The 20337-nt window shown below is 38.1% G+C and overlaps 1 protein-coding gene across 1 annotated transcript in view; it reads left to right on the forward strand.

Annotated features, from left to right (window-relative positions):
• Positions 1 to 20337, forward strand: part of PXK (PX domain containing serine/threonine kinase like) — a 111123-nt gene that overhangs the window by 51056 nt on the left and 39730 nt on the right. The window contains exons 2-4 of the mRNA XM_007937279.2: positions 4500 to 4550; positions 8709 to 8756; positions 17985 to 18171. Of these exons, the coding sequence (XP_007935470.1) occupies positions 4500 to 4550; positions 8709 to 8756; positions 17985 to 18171 (286 nt within the window). The remainder of the gene's footprint in view (positions 1 to 4499; positions 4551 to 8708; positions 8757 to 17984; positions 18172 to 20337) is intronic.

A 20337-nucleotide genomic window follows, 5' to 3' on the forward strand; every position in this document is an offset into this window, starting at 1 on the left:
CAACCTTCCTTCCGAGGAGTGGCTGGTGGGTTTGAACCGCCAGCCTTCTGGTTAGCAGTCAAGTGCTTTAGCCACTATGCTACTAGAAGGGCCATATTAAATAATTCACTATATCACAGTGTTGAATTTTGTTAAATGCTTTTTCTGCATTGATTGATATGATCATGTGATTTTTCTTCTTTAGCCTATTAGTTTAGTGGATTACATGAATTGATTTTATTTTTAGAGATTTGTTAAATATTCTTTTAGTTATCATTCAAACAATCTACATATTTATTATTAAAACTATATTTTGTTTTATGAATTTTTACAAATTGTGATTTAGATGAAAGTTTACAGAGCAAATTGGTTTTCCATTCAATAATTCGTAGACATTTTTTTTGTGACATTCATTGTAATCCTCACAAATAATAGCACTCTTCCCACTTTGCCCCTATCTTTACCATTTCCCTAAGTCCTTTCTTCATATTTCTTCTTGCCTTCTTAGCTTTATCCCTGGACAAATGCTACCCTTTTGATCTCATTTGGTTGATTAATCTAATGAGTTCATACCTTCCTGGTATCATTGATCACCATATAGATCTGTCTGTCATTGGCTGAAAGGTGAGCTGTGGGAGTGAGTTCATTTCCCAGATTGAAGAATGTCTAAGGGCCAAAGTCTTGGGGGTTACACCAGTCGCAGTCAAACCAGTAAGCATGGTCTTTTTTATGATTTTGAGTTTTGTTCCACATTTTTATCTCACTGTATCTAAGAGTTCCTATTGTGATCCCTTTCAGAGCAGTCAACAGTGGTAGCCAGGCACCATCTAGTTCTTCTGGTGTAGGATCATAGAGGCTGGGGTTCACATGGTCCATTAGTCCTTTGGACTAATTATTTCCTTGCATCTTTGATTTTCTTCACCTTTTTTTTTTTTGCACGGGGAGAGACTATTAGTCGCACTTTGGATGGCAGCTCACAAGCTTTTAAGACTGATACTCACAAAAGTAGGATATAGAACATTGTCTTTGTAGACTATGTTATACCAATTGACCTTAGTGTCCCCTGAGACTATGGTCCTGAGCTCCCATGCCCAGTGATTCATTCCTCAAGGTGTTTGGTTATGACTAAGAAGTTTTCTTAACTTTGCCCTCTGGGTGCTGTCCTATACTCATGTATATATTTGCAGTACATATAAATACATATATAGAAATATTCTCTGTCAAATTGATATTTATTCATGGATATAGTCCCATTTGCCTTCCCACCCCTATTCAGCTTGAATGTTTGTTTTTCTATGTATCTACTCATAGATTATTGTTATTACTGTTATTGCAGGATTGTTGTATATGTAATGGTATTTACCTCTGCTGTCTTTAACTCTTGTGTTCCACCCAGTTTCTTCTTTTGCCTGGATCATTTTGTGCTGACCTTCCCTTTATTGTATATTGCCTTCCCCTTTTGCCAAGTTAATATGTACCTTCACTCCAGTTACCCTCCCATCCATTCCCTCCCCTGGTAAATATCAGAGAATGTTTCTTTCTTTTTTTGGTTGAGATGGCATATATTTTGTTATGTAGATTTTTACCACAATAAAATAAAATTTAAAAAGAAGACCTGTAGAATTCATCTCAACGAGTGGAATATATATATATATATATATATATATATATATATATATATATATATATATATATATATATATATATTTCTCTGCATATATGGATACACAAGTATTAAGACAAACTAATGATAATTTTTACTGAGGCAAAACTCACATAACATAAAGTGGTTGTTAGGTATTGCTGAGTGGATTCCAGTTCACAGCAACTGTAGTACAACAGAGCAAAGCACCATCTGGTCCTGTGCCATCCTCACAATCATTGCTATGTTTGAGACCGTTGTTGTAGCCACTGTGTCACTCCATCTCATTGAGGATCTTCCTCTTTTTTCTGACCCTTTACTTTACCAAGCATGATGTCCTTCTCCAGGGACTAGTCCCACCTGATAACATCCCCAAAGTACATGAGATGAAGTCTCACCATCTGTGCTTCTAAGGAATGTTCTGGCTGTACTAAAGAATGTTTCTTTTTGTGTGAAAACATTTTCTTTACTTTTTATAATAGTGGACTCATACAATGTTTGACTTTTTGTGATTGCCTAATTTCTCTTAGCATAATGTCCTCCGGGTTCATCCATGTTATGAGGTGTTTTGCAAATTCATCATTATTCTTTAATGAATACATCCATTGCATGTATATATCATAGTTTGTTGATTCATTCTTCCACTGATGAGTGTTTAGGTTGTGTCCATCTTTTTGGTATTGGGAATAGTGCTGTGATGAACACGCATGTGCATATATCTATTTGTGTCACAGCTCTTATTTCTCTAGGATGTATATACATAGGAGTGGCATTGATGGATCATATGGTATATCTATTTCAAACTTTTCAAGGAAGCATCATACCATTTTCTACAGTGGTTGGACCATTTACAGTTCCACCAGCAGTGTGTGAAGGTAGCAGTCTCTCCACACCCTCACCAGCATTTGTTGCTTTCTGTTTTATTTTTATTATTCTTTTTAACTTTGCTGTTAGTGCTGGGTAAGATGATATCTCATTGTTTTGATTTGTATCTCTCTAATGGCTAATGATTGCAATCATCTCTTCATGTGTTTCTTCTCCATCTGATTATCTTCTTTTGTAAGAGTCTGTTCATGTCCTCTACACATTTTCTAATTGGGTTTATTTGTCCTTTTGTTGTGATGGCAAACTTAATTGATTTTAAAATAATGAACAAGTCTTACATCCCTGGAGTAAATCCTACTTGATCATCGTATATGATTCTTTTCATATGTTGCTGAATTTTGTTTGCTGATATTTTGGTGAGGAACTTTGAACCTATATTCATGGGGAATATTAGTCTGTAGTTTTCTTTTTTGTCTTGTTTTGGTCAGGGTAATAGTAGCTTCATCAAGTGAGTTGGAAGATGTTTTTTCCTCTTCAATTTTCTGGATGAGTGTGTGTAGAATTGATAGTGATTCTTTAAACATTTGGTAGAATTCTCCAGTGAAACCATCTGGCCTAGAGATTCGTTTGTGGGGAGATTTTTAAATTATAAATTGAATTTCCTTAGTAGTTGTAGGGATATTAAAATTATCTATTTCACATTGATTGAGTTGTAGTACTTTTGTGTTTTTCAAGGAATTGGCCCATTTCATCTAAGTTGTCAAATTTATGTGTGTGGAGTTGTTCGTACTATTCTTTTGTGATACTTTTGATATCTGCAGGGTTGGTAGTGATATCTGTTTTCATTCTGATATTAGTAATTCATCCCTTTTCTTTTTCTTGGTCAACTACCCAAGAGGTTTATCACTTTTATTGATCTTCTTGCAGCTTTTTGCTTTGCTGATTCTCTCTCTTTTTTATTTGATTGAATCCTGCTCTTTATTATTTTCTTCCTTCTGCTTCCTTTGGTTTATCATGTTCTGAAAGGCTTTTCTGTGTTCTTAGTTGCTTAGATATTTTCATTTGAGATTTTTCTTCTTTTCTGATAGAAGCATTTTAGTGCTATAAATTCCCCTCTCAAAACTGCTTTAGCTGTATCCTACAAATTGTGTTATATTAAATATATACACTTTTAAATTGTGGTAAATATGTTATTTAGTATTTTTGTTTTCATTTAGTTCAAAATATTTTTTTCTTTTCCTTGAAACTTCCTCTTTGGACTAGGGATTGTTTAAATGTGTGTTGTTCAGCTTTCAACTATTTGGAGATTTTCCTATTACCTTTTTGTTACTGGTTTCTAGTTTGGAGAACATATTCTTTATGATTGCACTTCTTTAAGTTTTCTGAGGTTTATCTTATGGCCCAGTATATGGTCTTATATGTTGCATGGGTGCTTGAAAAGAACATATATTATGTTGTTGTTGGATAGAGTGTTGTGTAAATGCCAATTAGAATCAGTTGGTTAATGAGATTATTGAATTCTTCGGTGTCCTTTCTAAGCTTCTGTCCAATTGTTGTATCAATTGTTGAGAGAGGTGTTGCAGTCACCAGCAATAACTGCAGACTTTTCTCTCTTCTTTCAGTTCTATCAGTATTTGCTTTACATATTTTGCAGCTCAGTTGTTTGATGCAGACATATTTAGGATTGCTATATCTTCTTGGTAGGAGCTCTGGTAGCATAGTGCCTAAGGCACTTGACTGCTAACCAGGAGGCTGGCGGTTCAAACCCACCAGCCACTCCTTGGAAGGAAGGTTGGGCAATCCTACTTCCGTAGTGATACTGCCTCGGAAACCCAAGGAGGGGTCGCTATGAGTCGGGGCCGACTCGACGGCAAATAACAACACCAAAACATATCTTCTTGGTAGAGTTATCCTTTTATTTTTATGTAATGTCCTTCTCTGTATCTGGTAATTTTCTTTGCTCTGAAGTCTACTTTATCTGATATTTTACTTATTTTTGATTTTATGATTTGGGGATTTTGTAACTGAGGCTGTTTATCCCCTCTTTCTCCAGGAATACATCATTCGAGTGCAGAGAGGAATTTCTGTAGAAAACAGCTGGCAGGTAAGCTTTTTATTTTTGTCACTAGAAAAATATTTAAAATTGTGGCCAGAAACCTGACTTAGGGCATCTAAAAGTCTGGTGAAATGAAAACATGCGTGAATATAAATCATACTTTTCTTAGGTATAAATCTTTAGCTTTAAAACATGTATCATAAAAGGCTTCTGTGTTCCCATTTGTTTGATCAAATTCATATATGAGGTTACCACTGTTATAGAGGACATAAACACAGATCCCTTGTTTTGTTCCTAGAAATTCAAACCTCCTTTTCTGCAGCAGGAGTAGAAAGATAAGTGCCCTGGATAGTATCCAGTTGGGATATTGCATTTTGTGGACTTCTGAGTCCACTCATGGGTAATTTTTAGTGCTAGCTCCTTCACTAACTCTAGTGGAGAATCTTTTTGGGGTAGCAGGTTCTACTTTCCTCAGTTCTACTTTTCCTCAAGAGAGAAAGAACCTCCTACCCTGCCCTAGAGGTCCATCTCACACCAATTGCTTTGCAGAGGGTGGGTGGATTTTGTATAGGGGCCATTTCTTTCCTTCTACTCCTACCTTGTTCTTGTAAAAATCTTACAATCTTACCTTGTCCTTCTTTGCAGCCCATTTCAAACCTTACCTGTCGCCTTAAGCAGTCTCTGACCACAGTAGTCCCACATTTGATCTTTTCTGTGCCTGAAGTTTCAGCTGTTTTCTGTTTGAATAATTATAATGTTTGACATACATTGAGCATTTATTCAGTTTTAGGTACTAGGTCAAGCTCATTTATTTATTTAACTCTCAAAAACAGTCCTATGTGGTAGTATTATCCCCATTTTACATTTGAGTGGTAAGTAACTTGTCCGAGGTCACATTCAAATCAGTGACAGAGCAGGGTTGGAATCTGTGTCTTCTGGTGAGCCTGTGTGGTTAACCACTCACTTCTTTGTACTTATGAAGGATAGCCTTATATTTAACTTTTTTTTAAAAATTTATTTTATTTTCTGTTATTGTTGAGAATATACACAGTAGGACATACACCAATTCAACAACTTCTACATGTATAATTCAGTGCATTGATTGCATTCTTCAGAGTTGTGAAATCATCCTCACATTCCTTTTCTGAAATGTTCCTTCTCCAGTCACATAAATTCACTGCCTCCTAAGATTTCTATCTTATCTTTCAAGTTGCTGTTGTCAGTTAGATCCCACATAGTTCTTAAACGAGCACAATGCTCAAGGCGTACATTCTTTACCAAGTATGCTAAACTATCATTTGGTTTAAAGAAGACTTTAGGGGATATTTTTGGTTTAAGTTTTTAAGATTATCTCATGGCAATAGTTTTAGGGTTTCGACCAGCCTCTATGGCTCTGCACAGTCGGAGTCCATGAGCATCTCAAATTCTGTTCTGTTTTTTCCCCCTCTATCAAAATTCTTTATAGAACCTTTGATCAAAGTGTTCAGTACTGGTAGCTGGATACCATCCAGTTCTTCTGGTCTTATGGCAAAGGAGGCAGTTGTTCATGGAGGCAATTAGCCACACATTCCATTTCTACCTCCTTTTCCTGATTTTCCTTTCTGTCTTGTTCTTTTTAACTTTTTGATGTCTACTTGGCAAGCAGAGCCAATAGCAAGGTCCAGTCTTCTTGTCCTATCATAAAAATCAATCCTTGGTGCAACTTTCTAGATCAACTGCCTTAGAATTCCTGGGAATGCTTGGTGAAAACGTAAGTTCTTGGGCCCCACCCTCGATCTACAGAATTAGATTCTCTGTGGATTGGGCCCTGGGGAATTTCCAGGTAATTCTTCTGCACATTGACGTTTGAGAATGACCTATAAAGGCTGAGGTCAAAGTGTTCAACAGCAAAATAGTTTTCTTTCCCAGGCTGTGAAGCTAGTAGAATTTGGCTGTGGCATAATCCATGGCATCAACATAATTAAATCAGAATGTGTGTATAATTTTTTTTTTAAATGCATTTTATTGAAATATAATATATATATATATGTAGTGAAATACACCAAACTAAAGTGACATGGGTCAGTGCATTTTTTTTTTTTCCTTTTTGTAGTGTTCCTCCCCTGCCTCCTACCCCTGGCAACCAGAGAAAATTTCCCTCCATATATAAACCTTTCCTTGACCCTCCACAACAACGAACTAATATTATATTTGTCCTTCTGTGATTGACTTATTTCATTCAGCATAATGTCCTCCAAGTTCATTCGTGTTATACAGTCTTTTGCAGACTCTACATTATTCTTTAGTGCTGCATAGCATTCCATTATATGTATGTATCATAGTTTGGTCATGCACTCTTCCATTGATGGGCATGTCGGTTGTTTCCATCTTTTTCCTATTGTAAATAGTGCTGCAGTGAACATGGGTGTGCATGTATCTGTTCCTGTCCTGGCTCTCACCTCTCTAGAATATATACCTAGTAATGGGATTGCTGAGTCAAACGGATCTCTAATTCCAGCTTTCTAATACTGTTTTCCACAGTGGTTGTGTCACTTCACAGTCCCACCAGCAGTGTATAAGAGTACCAATCTCCCCACATCCCCACCAGCATTTGTTATTTTCTGTCTTGAACCTTGCCATCAGTGCTGGGATGAGACAGTATCTCGTTGTTTTGATTTGCATCTCTCTAATGGCCAGTGATTATGAGCATCTCTTCATGTATTTGCTGGCCACCTGAATATCCTCCTTGGTGAAATGTCTATTCATGTCTTCTGCCCATTTTTCAATTGGGTTGTTAATGCCTTTGTTGTTGAGGCATTGGAGTTTTTTTAAATCTTAGAGGTAAGTCTCTTGCCAGATATCTAATTATTCACAAGTATGAATTTGTTGCTGTCATTTTTGTTATGTGCTTTTTCATGGTGTTAATTTCTTTGTTCCATAAAATTTTCTGTGCTGAGCTCATTTCGTTTATGAATTGTGTTATCACTTCCTTTTCCTTGTTTTGTTTGTATGTTATCTACGTAAGCAGGGTACTGTGCTCTACTCCTCTGTTCGCTAGTTGGCAGCACTTATACACTCACCACTTGTCTCCTTTCCTGTTGTCAGCCTCCCATATGTCCCTGCCATCCTTGGGAAATGGAACCTATTCTTAGGTCCCTGGAATCTGAATCAGAATGTGTATGCAATTGAAGGCAGATGGTCTGCCCGGAAGTAATAAGAAGAAAGGGAAACATCGGTACAGTGGACTGGATTGGAGATCAGGGAGTGTGGCATCTCTGGCTATGGGTACCGTCCAATCTCTAGAGTGGTGGGATCTCAACTGGGAGAAGTTTTACACAGGGCAAGGATAAATGGCTTCAAACTGTCTATCTGTTTTTGCTTTGATACCATGATCAGGAAAACTTTTTTTTTTTTCCTTTTCTTTTTAAATCATTAATTTATCTTTCCAGATAGCTACATAGTAAGAAAGACATTTAAAGGGCTTTTTGCTTTGGAAATGAATGCATTATCATTCTCACTTACCTTTTGGTATCTTGCCAGTTTCTTTCTTTCTTTTTAATTGTGATTTGGGTGAAAGTTTACAGAGCAAATTCACTTTCCATACAGCATTTCACACACACTTTGTCTCATGACATTTACTACAGTTTACACCAATGCAACAGCTCCCCTTCCACTTCCTCCCCATTGTTACCTCTTCCCTGTGTCCATCCCTCCATGCACTCCTGCCCCATGAGCTGTCTCCCTGTGCATAAACAGCCCTTCTTTCTCCCATGATTGTTCTCTCCAAGGAGTGTACCTACTCCTTGGTAAATGTTCAACTTGTATGCCTGCTTTTTGTTTGGTTGGAAGCCCCAGATGTGGGTTCAATTCCAGACCCGAAGAGCAGCTAGGGGCCATAGTGTCAGTGTTCCACCAGGCTCTATCAGACCAGCAAACCTGGTCCTTTTTTTTTTCCCAAATGATTTTGAGTTTTGTTCCACATTGTTCTCCCTCTCTATCTAGAATCTCCTACATAGATCCCCCTCCAAGTTCTTGCCAGTTTCTTATGGTTCAGCCAACTCTGGGACATTGGTAGATCTGTTTCCTGGGTCTGTCTAGTGAAGCACCCTACTACCTTCAATGCAAGTACCTCAGTCTTAGAATGCCAATAAGTATTAAATAAGGAAATGTATATCTGAAAAGCAAGGTTTTTGCTGAGTCAAAGCACTACTGTCTTATCTCTTACAGATTGTTAGAAGATACAGTGACTTTGATTTGCTGAACAACACCTTACAGGTAAATGTTTTGAAACTCCGGTGATACACATTGATTTCTGGAGGTGACTTAAAAACTGGTTGGAACTGGCAATATCAGGAACAAGAAATTAGCAAATTTCTCAGGCAATAGTCTTGTTCTTTAAACAGATAGAGATGTGTAGCTCTAAAAATGATAAAATTTTGGGAACAAATGTGATTTCTAGTTAATAGTCATCTTGCAATTGAGTACCAGTGTGCCACACTACATCCTCACCATAGTCAAGGGAGGCTGATGCATTACCTTCTTTTTACAGATTAGGAATGTCTGCTAGAGTTGTTCACTTAGATGGAGCTGGAACTTGGACCTCAGTCCATCTGGCTCCCAAACTTACACTGTCTGCACGAAACTAGGCTGTCAGCATTGCAAATAAGCATTTGGCATTAACAGTAGAGATTCAACCTTTTCTGGTGTAACTTTTTTCTCTTAAATGCACATTCTTAAATTCCTTTTTTTTTCTTTTTTTTTATTGTGAGATGGGTGAAAATTTACAGAGCAAATTCACTTTCCATATAGCAGTTCACATATACTTTGTCTCATGACATTGACCACAATTCACCATAATGCAATAGCTCCCCTCCCACTTCTTCCCAATAGTCACTTCTTCCCTGTGTCCATCCCTCCATGCACCCCTGCCCCCTGAGCTGTCTCCCTGTGCCTAAACAGCCCTTCTTTCTCCCATGATTGTTCTTTCTAAGGAGTATGTCTACGTCAGGTAAATGTTTAACTCCTATGCCTGTCTTTTATTTGGCTGGAAGCCACAGGTGTGAGTTCAATTCCAGACCTGAAGGGCAGCTAGGGGCCATAGTCTCAGTTGTTCCACCAGGCTCTATCAGACCAGCAAACCTGGTCCCCCACCCTTTTTTTCTCCCCAAATGATTTTGAGTTTTGTTCTACATGGTTCTCCCTCTCTATCCAGGATCTCCTAGATAGATCCCACCCTGAGTGGTTGATAGTGGTAGCCAGTCACCATCTAGTTCTTCTGGTCTCATAGTTGTATAGGCTGTGGATCACATGGTGTACCAGTCACTACGACTAATTGTTTCCATGAATCTTTGGTTTTCTTCATTCTTCTTTGCTCTGGATGAGGAGAGACCCCTCGTTGCATCTAGATGGCTGCTTATAAGCTTTTAAGATCCCAGTTGCTACTCGCCAAAGTAGGAGGTTGAACAATGTTTTGTGTTGTATGTTATGCCAATTGAGCTTGATGTCCCCTGTGACTATGGTCCCGAGCCCACAGGTTCAACTGCTCGCTCCCTCTCGGTAGCTGGCTGTGCCCAAGAAGTGACTATAACCTTGTTCCTTGTCAGCTCTATTATACACCTGGGAATTCATATCATACAAATATACTTATAGGACCATTGTCTGCCAACCCTATACATGGTCTTGAGTACACTCCTCGCTTCATAGACATACCTAATATTTCAGCCTGTCCACCCATCTATCCACCTGTATACCCGTGTTTACCTTCACTGACATTGCAGTACTGTATGTGTGAAAGGGTTCATCTCCGTTGTCTGTACCTCCTGTGTACGTTTCTCTGTCTTCCTCTTCCTCAATGCTACCATGTTGATCACTCACGTTTGGTACCTTGCCCTTCTCTTCACCCAAATCAGTACTTATCTCTACCTGTCTAACAGTGTTTCCTCCCCTCCCCTCCTACCCCTGGTAACCAACAAAGAAAATTTCCTTCCATAGATAAACCTTTCCTTGACTACATTCTTAAATTCTTTTGATTTAAGTGTTCCTAACTTGGTGGCCAAGGACTTCTGGTTGCAGTGGTTAAGTGCTTGGCTGCTAACCATGCTTCGCAGTGTGGCAGTCCGCTTCCATAAAGATTACAGCTTTGGAAACCCTTGAGGCAGTTCTGCTCTGTCCTGTAGGGTTATTGTGAGCTGGAATCAACTCCATGACAATGGGTTTGGTTTTAACTTTAAAAATGGGAAGAGGGATGAGCTCTAAAGGTTTTCTCTGAGAACACAGCCAGTGCTGGTAATGATTGTAGAGTCTTAGAGAGACTTCAGCACTATAAGAAGTACTGGCAATATTACCTATGTCTTCACTTGGCAGAGTGATGTTCAGGTGCTGTGGATTACTGAAGACCCTTGGGCTTATGTCATACTTCAGATTTGATTGGTAACTTAAAAAAACCAATTGCTGTCCAATTGATTCCAATTCATGGCAACCCCATGAGTATCAGAGTAGAACAGGGTTTCCAGAGGTTTGTTTTTCAGAAGAACCTCTGGGTGAATTCAAACTTCAGCCTTTTGGTTAGCAGCCACCATTAACCATTTGTACTAGGGACAATAAAACATAAAACCCTTTACATCTGCGCCAGAGAAGTGCTTGGCTTACTACCATCTCAGCTGGGAGGTCAAGGACTGCTCTTTCTTCTAGTGAGCTAGCCATTGTCACCTTTTTGAATGACCTCTGATTCTGTTCACAAAGGTGAGACAGAAAGACTGCTGGCTGAGGAAGTTTCCTTCCATAGGCCAAGTTTTATGTATCAGACTTCAGAAAATAGCATTTGTAGAGTCCAAACTTTAATGTTTATTTACAACAGTGCTAAAACCATGCATGCCTTATTTTCCTTCTGGTAAAATAGTCCTGAGTACCATAAAACTTTATATAATTGTCATACATTTGACACATGTTGTCTTTTTATTTTAATTGCAGTATGACCATTTCAAATCTCCAGCTAGATTATTGGGCAAGATTGAATACTCCTCATTGACTGATTTAATTGGTTTCATTTAAGGATTTAATTTATTCTTTCAATTTAGACTAAAGGTGAGGGACATGCTAGATAAGGCACTGGAGGGCAATTTATCCCAGCAGTGGATTTTCCCCATAAGCCCCACCAGATGTAGTGGTCCACATGACATTTCTATATTTGAGAGTTTAACATTGGGCTTGCTATGTATTTGTGCTTTTATGCATAAATGAACTTTTTCTCAGTTTTAAACAAGAAAGGTGAGTGGGCCTTTGTACAATGATGTTGAACCAGGGCTGAGTAAGAATTATGGGAGAAATATTTCTGAAACCGAAATAGACACATTCCAGCCCCAGAGAATGGTGATGGTAGGGTGTGGGTGGGAGGACTTATCTCCCATTTGCTCTTACATTGAGGATATAAGGTTGAATGCCCATGATTACTCAGTTATGATCTTTTAAACACAATATGTATGTATTTTTGCTTCAGTGTAACTTTCTCTTTAAAAATAATCACTTTAAATGTGCATCTTATTTCAAATGCAAATATACATGTGTATTGATTGATGTTGGCATGTGTTGGACAGGATGCGGCCAGCATCATTTCAGTGGGGGGTTTTTCTGGATCCAAGTAAACAAACAGAAGAAAGTACGTACAGCTTTTTGGCATCAAAATAATTTCAAAATAAGCTCCATTAAACAGACCAAAAAGACTCCAAAACCACAGAGCAAAGCTGTGACTGTGATTTTCAGTCTTTGCTTACCCTTTTGATAGATAAATGAATTACTGCTAAAGACAGAGAAATACACTACACATATGCACAGTTGTCAGGGTCCATAAGAAAATGCTTAAGTGAGAAGGAAAGCAGTACATAAAATTATACATACAGTATAATATAATTACATGAAATGTTTAGGAAAAAAGATTAGAAGGGATTATGCCAAAATGGTAACAGTGGTGACCTTGCCATGTGGTATCATTATGCATTCTTTATTTTTTTAGGTTCTCTATACTGTTCTGTCCTTTCTAAGTTCTCTACAAAACAGGACATATTAGATCTATAAGTAAAAAAACAGGAAAAACACTACATTTCCCAAACTTTTACAGTGCATATATATTACGTTAACAACCAAGAAAACTCACTACCTTATTTTAAGGCAAAGAAAGATTGGGTGGTGCAGTGGTTAAGTGCTAGGCTGCTAACCAAAAGGTTGGTGGTTTGAACCCACTAGGAGCTCTGGTAGCATAGTGGCTAAGACACTTGCCTGCTAACCAGACGGCTGGTGGTTCAAACCCACCAGCCACTCCTCGGAAGGAAGGTTGGGCAATCCTACTTCCGTAGTGATACTGCCTCGGAAACCCAAGGAGGGGTCGCTATGAGTCGGGTTTGACTCGACGGCAAATAACAACAACAACAAAGCTGCTCCATGGGAGAAAGCTGTGGTAGTTTGCTCCCATAAAGATTACAGCCTTGGAAACTCTGTCCTTTAGGGTCACTATGAGTCAGAATCATCTCAACAGCAGTGGATGTTTGGTTTATTTTAAGGCAGCAACAAAATTTGTCATCATTTAAGGAAGGATGCAGTAAAGAAAAAGAGAAGAAGAGTGAAATGTTGGAAAATAGGCAGAAAGCCCTGAGACTTAGGAAGGATTCCTGGATCTGCCCCCTCCCAGAAATGAGACCTTGGGACAGTCATTTCTTTCTCAGGCCTCACTTTCCCTGCTGGAAACAAAGAGGTTGAACCGGATGATCTCTGAAGTCTCTTGTAGTCTCTGAAGTCTCTAATTTTTTTTATTTGAATTTTACAACCTCTTATTGACCTAAAAGGAGCCCTGGTGGTGCAGTAGTTAAAAGCCCTTGGCTGCTAATCAAAACGTCAGCTGTCTGAACCCACCAGCTACTCCTTGGGAGAAAGATGTGGTGGTCTACTTCCATAAAAAAAAATTACATCCTTGGAAACTCTATGGGGGCAGTTCTACTCTGTCCTATAGCATTGCTATGAGTCGGTATTGAGTTGATGGCAGTAAGTTTTGTTTTGTTTTGGTTTGTTGACCTAGGATACACTTCACTGTCTACTGTGGGGAAGCTGGAACAAAGTAGGATCTGTTGAGGGCTTAGAACTTCCTGGAATACTGACTGGAATATGGCTGAGCAATTTGCAGATCATTAAGATCTGATGATGGAAGTGAGTAAGGAGAGGTTAACTCATTCAGAGTTTGAAGTTTTTCCCTGCTAATAAAAGCTTTTACTAGGTTAGCAATAGGCCAGATTACAGGCCCTCTGCTCACTGTCTTGTTCTCTTTTTCCTTGTACAAGGAACTCAAGAACAGAATCCATAGAGCAAATTAAAAAGGAAAGCTAGTGAAAGTGGAACGATGATAGCCTGGTTTGGGGCCATGATCAGTGTGGACATGTCTAGCAAATCAGTGTCTTAGTAACTTGATCACTCTTATGTGCTAGCTTCTTTCTCCTCCCTTTTAATTAGTCATTGGAGTTCTACATTTTATATTCTGTGATTGGTAGAAATTTTCAAAAGTCTAGGAGAAAGCTGGGAGAGAAAGCAAGTGAATTTTCTATGGTAATCTTTTTAAAAAGGCAAGATTTTGAAGTAACACACAACACCTTAAACTAGGTCAAGAAAAACACCTCCAGTCTGTCTGACATTGCAGGGACACTATAATCACAGATGTTTGCAACTGTTGGCCGGAGAACTCTTTGTTTCACCTGATAATTTGGAAGAACTGATGGGATATCTAGACAGATCAATACATTTTCCTAAAGTGAAATAAAGCTTGAAAAAAATAGATTGGTTAAATGTTGAAGCCACAAAGTTCTAAACAGATACTTTATCAAATTCATTCTCACATCCCCACCATGAATAAAAAATACCCAAAATAGTAGAGTTTGAATTCAGTGATGTCGGACACATCTCTCTATTCTGAATTATGTAGGATTCAGTTGGTCATGTTGTTATACAGGTAGTACAAGAAAATCTGTTTTTATTTTTATCCTTGCTGTATATACAGTCAGGAGCTCAGGTGGCATAGTGCCTAAGGCATTTGACTGCTAACCAGAAGACTGGTGGTTCAAACCCACCAGCCACTCCTCAGAAGGAAGGTTGGGCAATATGCTTCTGTAGCATACACAATCAGTTTGGTAAGCAAAAGAGGTTTCTTTTTTTAATTGAAAAAAGTAATGTATAAACACTTTAAATAATTCATAGTTTAGAAATTAAAAAAAAAAATTGATTAACCAACCCACTCCCCGAGTTGACAGTTGTTAACTAGCTGGTATAAGTACTTTTAGACCCTTTTTGTGCATCTATAACTATATTCTTGGGCTTGTACACACACACACACTCACACACACTTAAAAATAGATGAGATTATATTCTTCTACTTAATAAAAGAATTTTTAAAAGGAATAAATTAGTTGTGTTTTAAGTAGTATATTACCTTTGATTTAACACTCCATGCTCCCAGACAAAAATAATAATATAGTCATTGGCTTGGGTGTATGTTAGCTGAGCGCTGTGCTTTCTTCATAAATATGCATTTTATTTAGTTAATAAAAAAATAGGCTGTTAAGTAAAGCCTAATAGTGTGGATTAAGGAAACAACCTAAAATTAAAGTTTTTTATCTGCCAGTCAATTATGCCACAGTAGAAAATTTACTTGCAGTATGCTGTGACATGTTTCCATAATTATGTTAGAAGATAGGCAATTTAGAATTGTCAGCCAGCTTTCCATCTTGTCTAATATCAGATTCAAGGTCTTCATTTGGCTGCATCATTGTTTGAAAAATACAGCATGGAACAGGCTCAGCTGGGTTTGCCCACATGGATGGTTTAGATTACGTCCTCGTCCGAATTCAGGATGCCATTCTCTTTAGACCTCTCCCTCGATCAATACACATGCCACTTGGACTGCCCTGATCTAAGCACAAGTGTCGAATAGCACTACTCTTTGAAAGTGACTTTGCTCATTGAATTAAGATGCCAACCTGATTTTTTCTTCTTTTTTTTTTTTTTAGTTTAAAAAATAAACTCAAAGTTTTAAATGATCTAGGAAATGATAGTAGATTGAGTACCTATGTTTACTTTTTCCTCCCTACTACTCTAAAGCAACAGTAAACTGATGAAATTACACACACATACACACCCTGAAGGACAAATAATATAGGAGAGGAGAAACCTATGATAAAACATTTGAAGTCAAAAAGTCGTTGGATGTGAAATAACTAATTAAGCATATAGGGGAAGCAGGAAGAGGAGATAACCCCATTGAGTACCAGTTTACACTGATTCATTGTATACCATAGAACTCCCAAAAGATTCAACAATTAGTAGTACCAGATAACTCCAGAGTGGGGTAAGAAGCAGTGGGATCCCCACGTCTCCCCCTATTCGAGCTACCTAGGACTGCCCTCCTCCTCCAGCAGAAAACAAGAAACTTACTCTCTGTAGAAGTAAAACAGTTTTTAGACTGGGGAATGCAGGCGTTATTGAATACATTTACCTCATATATGTAGCATCCCTATCCCAGACTTCTTCCTCCATTCATTTCCTAGAATACCAGCAACCAGGCTCAATCCTCTAGACAGAGATTGGATGATTCTTTTCTGAAGAATCTACCCAGCCTATGAAGAAAGAAAAGCTAAAGACACTGAAGTCAGGGGTTCCCCAGTGATGAGTGAGCTTATCTGCTACAATAAAGCCTACAGTTAATAAGCCACTCACCCACAGCCTCCAATTAGCTTTTTGATATTCCTCTCTTAATTATGGGAGCTCTGGTAGCATAGTGCCTAAGGCATTTGACTGCTAACCAAGAAGGCTGGCGGTTCAAACCCACCAGCCACTCCTTGGAAGGAAGGTTGGGCAATCTACTTCCATAGGTGATACTGCCTCAGAAACCCAAGGAGGGGGGTCGCTGTGAGTCGGGTCCGACTCAACGGCACTTAACAGCAACAACACTTAAATATGAACAGTAAAGGATCACCAGACTCTTGAGGAACACTTTTAACATGAAAGACAGTGAATAAAACAAACAAGAAGAAAAAAAAAAAAAATAGGAGCTTTGAAAGAGCAGAAAGTATATAGTACGAAGAGCTATCCTTTATCATCTCAGGATGCTATTTATTTTAAAAAAATAGAAAAGACAGGTCATACCTAAAGGATCAAGAATCAGTACTGCTTCAACCATTTAAGAGCCACACTGGAAACTAAAAGACAATATAGGAGTTCTTTGAAATTCTGAAGAAAAAGTATTTCCAACTTAGAATTCCCCATCAATACTGATTGTGAATCAAATGTGAGGGTAGAATAGACATTTTTACATATGCAGGTTTTCAAAAAATTTATTTCCCTTGCTCCTTTTTTTGAAGAAGCTGACAGAGGGTATGCTCCACCAAAAACAAGGGAATTATCTTGAAAGAGGAAAAGGATGATATGGGATAAAAACAGGAGAGAGGCAAAGGGATCTCCAGGCTGGTGATGAAGGGAGTTCCCAGCATGCCAGCTTTGCAGCAAGTATAGGGGCACGAGTCCTGATTGGAGCAGATCGCAGGGCTCTGGGGCACACTCCTGAAAATGATATTGATGTAACTGTGCATCTGAATGAGTTGAGAGAAGGCTTAGAATTTGAAGTTGAATAGAAGAACTAAACAAAAAAAAATAGGCTACAAGTTGTGAGAAAGGAAAAGTAAGGATGGGTATTTGGTTTAGTTGTGAATATAATTTACCTAATGTAAACATAGGAGCCCTAGTGGCACAGTGGTTAAAGCATTCTGCTGCTAACCAAAAGGTTGATGGTTTGAACTCACCAGCCGCTCTGCACGAGAAAGATGAGGCAGTCTGCTTCCGTAAAGATTTACAGCCTGGGAAGCCCTATGGGACATCTCTATTCTGTCCTGTAGGGTCACTGTGGGTCAGAATTGACTTGATGACAGTGGGTAATGTAAGCATCAATATCACACTATAAAAAATGATAGTATAACTATGTTGGAAGGATTGAGGACAGGTTGTGTGTGAGGTAAGGTCAGGATTGTGAAAGAGAACTGAACCCTCATCTTTCACCATGGGGAATTTATGAGGTAATGCCTAAAAATGAAAAATCAAGATTTAAAAGTACAAGCTTTCTCCAATGCCAAAAGAACTGCTGAAATAATTGAATGTAAATGTCTTTGAAGAGGAATGTCATGGACTGCCAATAATAATGAAAAAAGGACTATTTGACTCTGAAAGTTATATTCATGGATAACTTCTATAAAAATAAAAAAAAACACTTTTTAAAACATAAACTTTAAATTTACTATGCTTAATCCAATATTTTATCAATTCTAAGATGCATTTGTTTAAGAATGTTTATAAAACATTTTTATTTTCGCTGAAATTGTGATGTCTTAGATTTAATGAACTACTGTGGGTCAAGATTCTGATATTATATATCTTACTTGAGGATAACAAGAATATAATGCCTTTTTTCTTTCTTTCTTTAAGATTTCAGGCCTAAGTCTACCTCTTCCTCCCAAAAAATTGATTGGTAACATGGATCGTGAATTCATAGCTGAGAGGCAGAAAGGTCTTCAGAACTATCTCAACGTTATCACCACAAATCATATCTTGTCTAATTGTGAGCTGGTTAAGAAGTTTTTAGATCCAAACAACTATGCTGCAAACTATACTGGTAAGCAGAGGAGGCTGTGAGCTACAGTAATACAAGCAAAGCTATGCCGTTCTTTGCTAGAAATACCTTATGTGAGGAGAAACTACTTCCGATTGGGGAAGTATCCACATTTGTGATAGAGTATTGTTCCTTTAGTAATACTTACTTGATTGGAATTTGCTGTAGATATACAAGTAGAAAATAATTTGCTTCCAAAATGTTCATAATGTCTGCACAGAAAAATATGGAAGAGAAATGATCATGTCTGTGTACTTAGTCATTTTTAATATAAAATTTTTCCTTTACTTATTTTTAACAACTATCAATATTTTACCATATTCAATTCCTTTTTAAAAGAGAAATATTACTGCAGTTACTGAATCCTGTCATTTCCCTCTCTTACCAGAGTAACCACTATCCTGAAGTTGCTCTCTATCCTTCCTTTCCATTTTTAATATTTTTATTACACATGTAAATATCCCTAAACTATGTCTGTTTTATATGATACTGTTTTTTATCTTTAACATTTACATAAATTAAATACAACTTCCATTGTTTTGTTTTTTAATTTTATTTTGTTGTTGTTATTATTGAGAATATATAAGCAAAACACATACCAACTGTTTCTTTTTTTCCTTCTTCTTTTTTCATTGTTATCGTGCTTTGGATGTAAATTTACAAAGAGTATGTTTTCCGTTCAACCATTCATGCATGTTTGATTTCATGCCCTGATTACCATCCTCAACTATAAAAAACTCTCCTCCCCCCTCCTCCCTGTGACTACCCCCTTCCTCCGCCCTTCTTATCTATACATTCCTGTCTATCCAGCTTTCCCTCTTTGTGCATGCTGCCCCTCTGGTGTCTCATAGTGATGATCGAAGGGGTGCATCTCCCTAGAGTAGGGGGGTACATCTCCCTGGGGTAGGTGTTCTACATGTTTCTGCTGTTGGGCTGAGAGCCAATCCACGGAAGTGTATCCATCATATCTTTGGACTAATTGTTTCCAGATGGCTTTGGTTTTCTTCAGTCTTCTTTGCTCCAGATGAGAGGAGACTAGTAGTTACATCTTAGATGGCTGCTTGAAAGCTTTTCAGACCCCAGTCACTGCTCACTGAAGTAGGATGTAGAACAAGATTTTTATGTACTATGTTGTGGCCATTGAGCATGATGTCCCCCAAGACTACAATCCCGACCTTGCAGGCTTAGTGATTCTCTCTCTCAAGGTGTTTTGTTGTCTCTGAGAAGCTACTCCAACCCTGTTTTCTGTTATGTGTTTGGATAATTTTGTAGCACAAGTGCATATATGTAAGGTGATCTTCAGCCAAATCTATCCTTAGTCTTGGGTATATTCCTGTTTATCTACCCCTGCCTGATCTTCTCACCTGGCTATGCATTTACCTGTAGCCTAGAGTTTGGTGCCAGTGGTAATGCAATATTATGCATATAATAGTATTTTCCTCTATTGTCTTTATCGTTTTGCACGTTTCTTTGTCTTTCCTTTCGTAGTGTCACCATGCTGGTCACAGACTCTTTCTAAACCACCCCTCCCCTCACCTAAATCAACATGTGACCCCCAATTAGTCTGAAAGTTTCCTCCCCCTTCCCTCTCATCTCTGGTAATTAACAAAGTGAATTTCTTTCCCTGAGTAAACCTTTCCTTGACTTTTTATGATAATGGACTCACAGTATTTGTCTTTTTATCATTGATTTATTTCAGTCAGCATAATGTCCTCCAGATTCATCCATGTTGTGAGATGATTTGTGTATTCTTCATTATTCTTTAATGTTGCATAGTATTCCATTGTGTGAATGTACTATAGTTTGGTTATCTATTCATATGCTAATGGACATTAAGGCTGTTTCCATTTCTTTGCTATAGTGAATTATGCTGCAGTGAACATGGGCATGCATATGTCTGTTTGTGTCCTGTCTCTCACCTCTTCAGGGTATATTCCTAGTAATGGAATTGCTGGATCAAATGGTATTTCTGTTTTCAGTTTTTTAAGGAGATGCCATGCCATTTTCCACAATGGTTGTACCATTTTGCAGTACCACCAGCAGTGTATGCGAGTTCCAGCATCTCTGCAACCTTGCCAGTATTTGTTATTTTCAGTCTTTTTGAACTTTACTATTATTGCTGGGATGAGATGACTTGACTGCTAACCAGAAGGCTGGTGGTTCAAACCC

This window comes from Orycteropus afer, unplaced genomic scaffold (genome assembly GCF_000298275.1).
Source record: "Orycteropus afer afer isolate SDZICR_OR568_19922 unplaced genomic scaffold, OryAfe1.0 scaffold00041, whole genome shotgun sequence".
Taxonomy (NCBI): Eukaryota; Metazoa; Chordata; class Mammalia; order Tubulidentata; family Orycteropodidae; genus Orycteropus; species Orycteropus afer.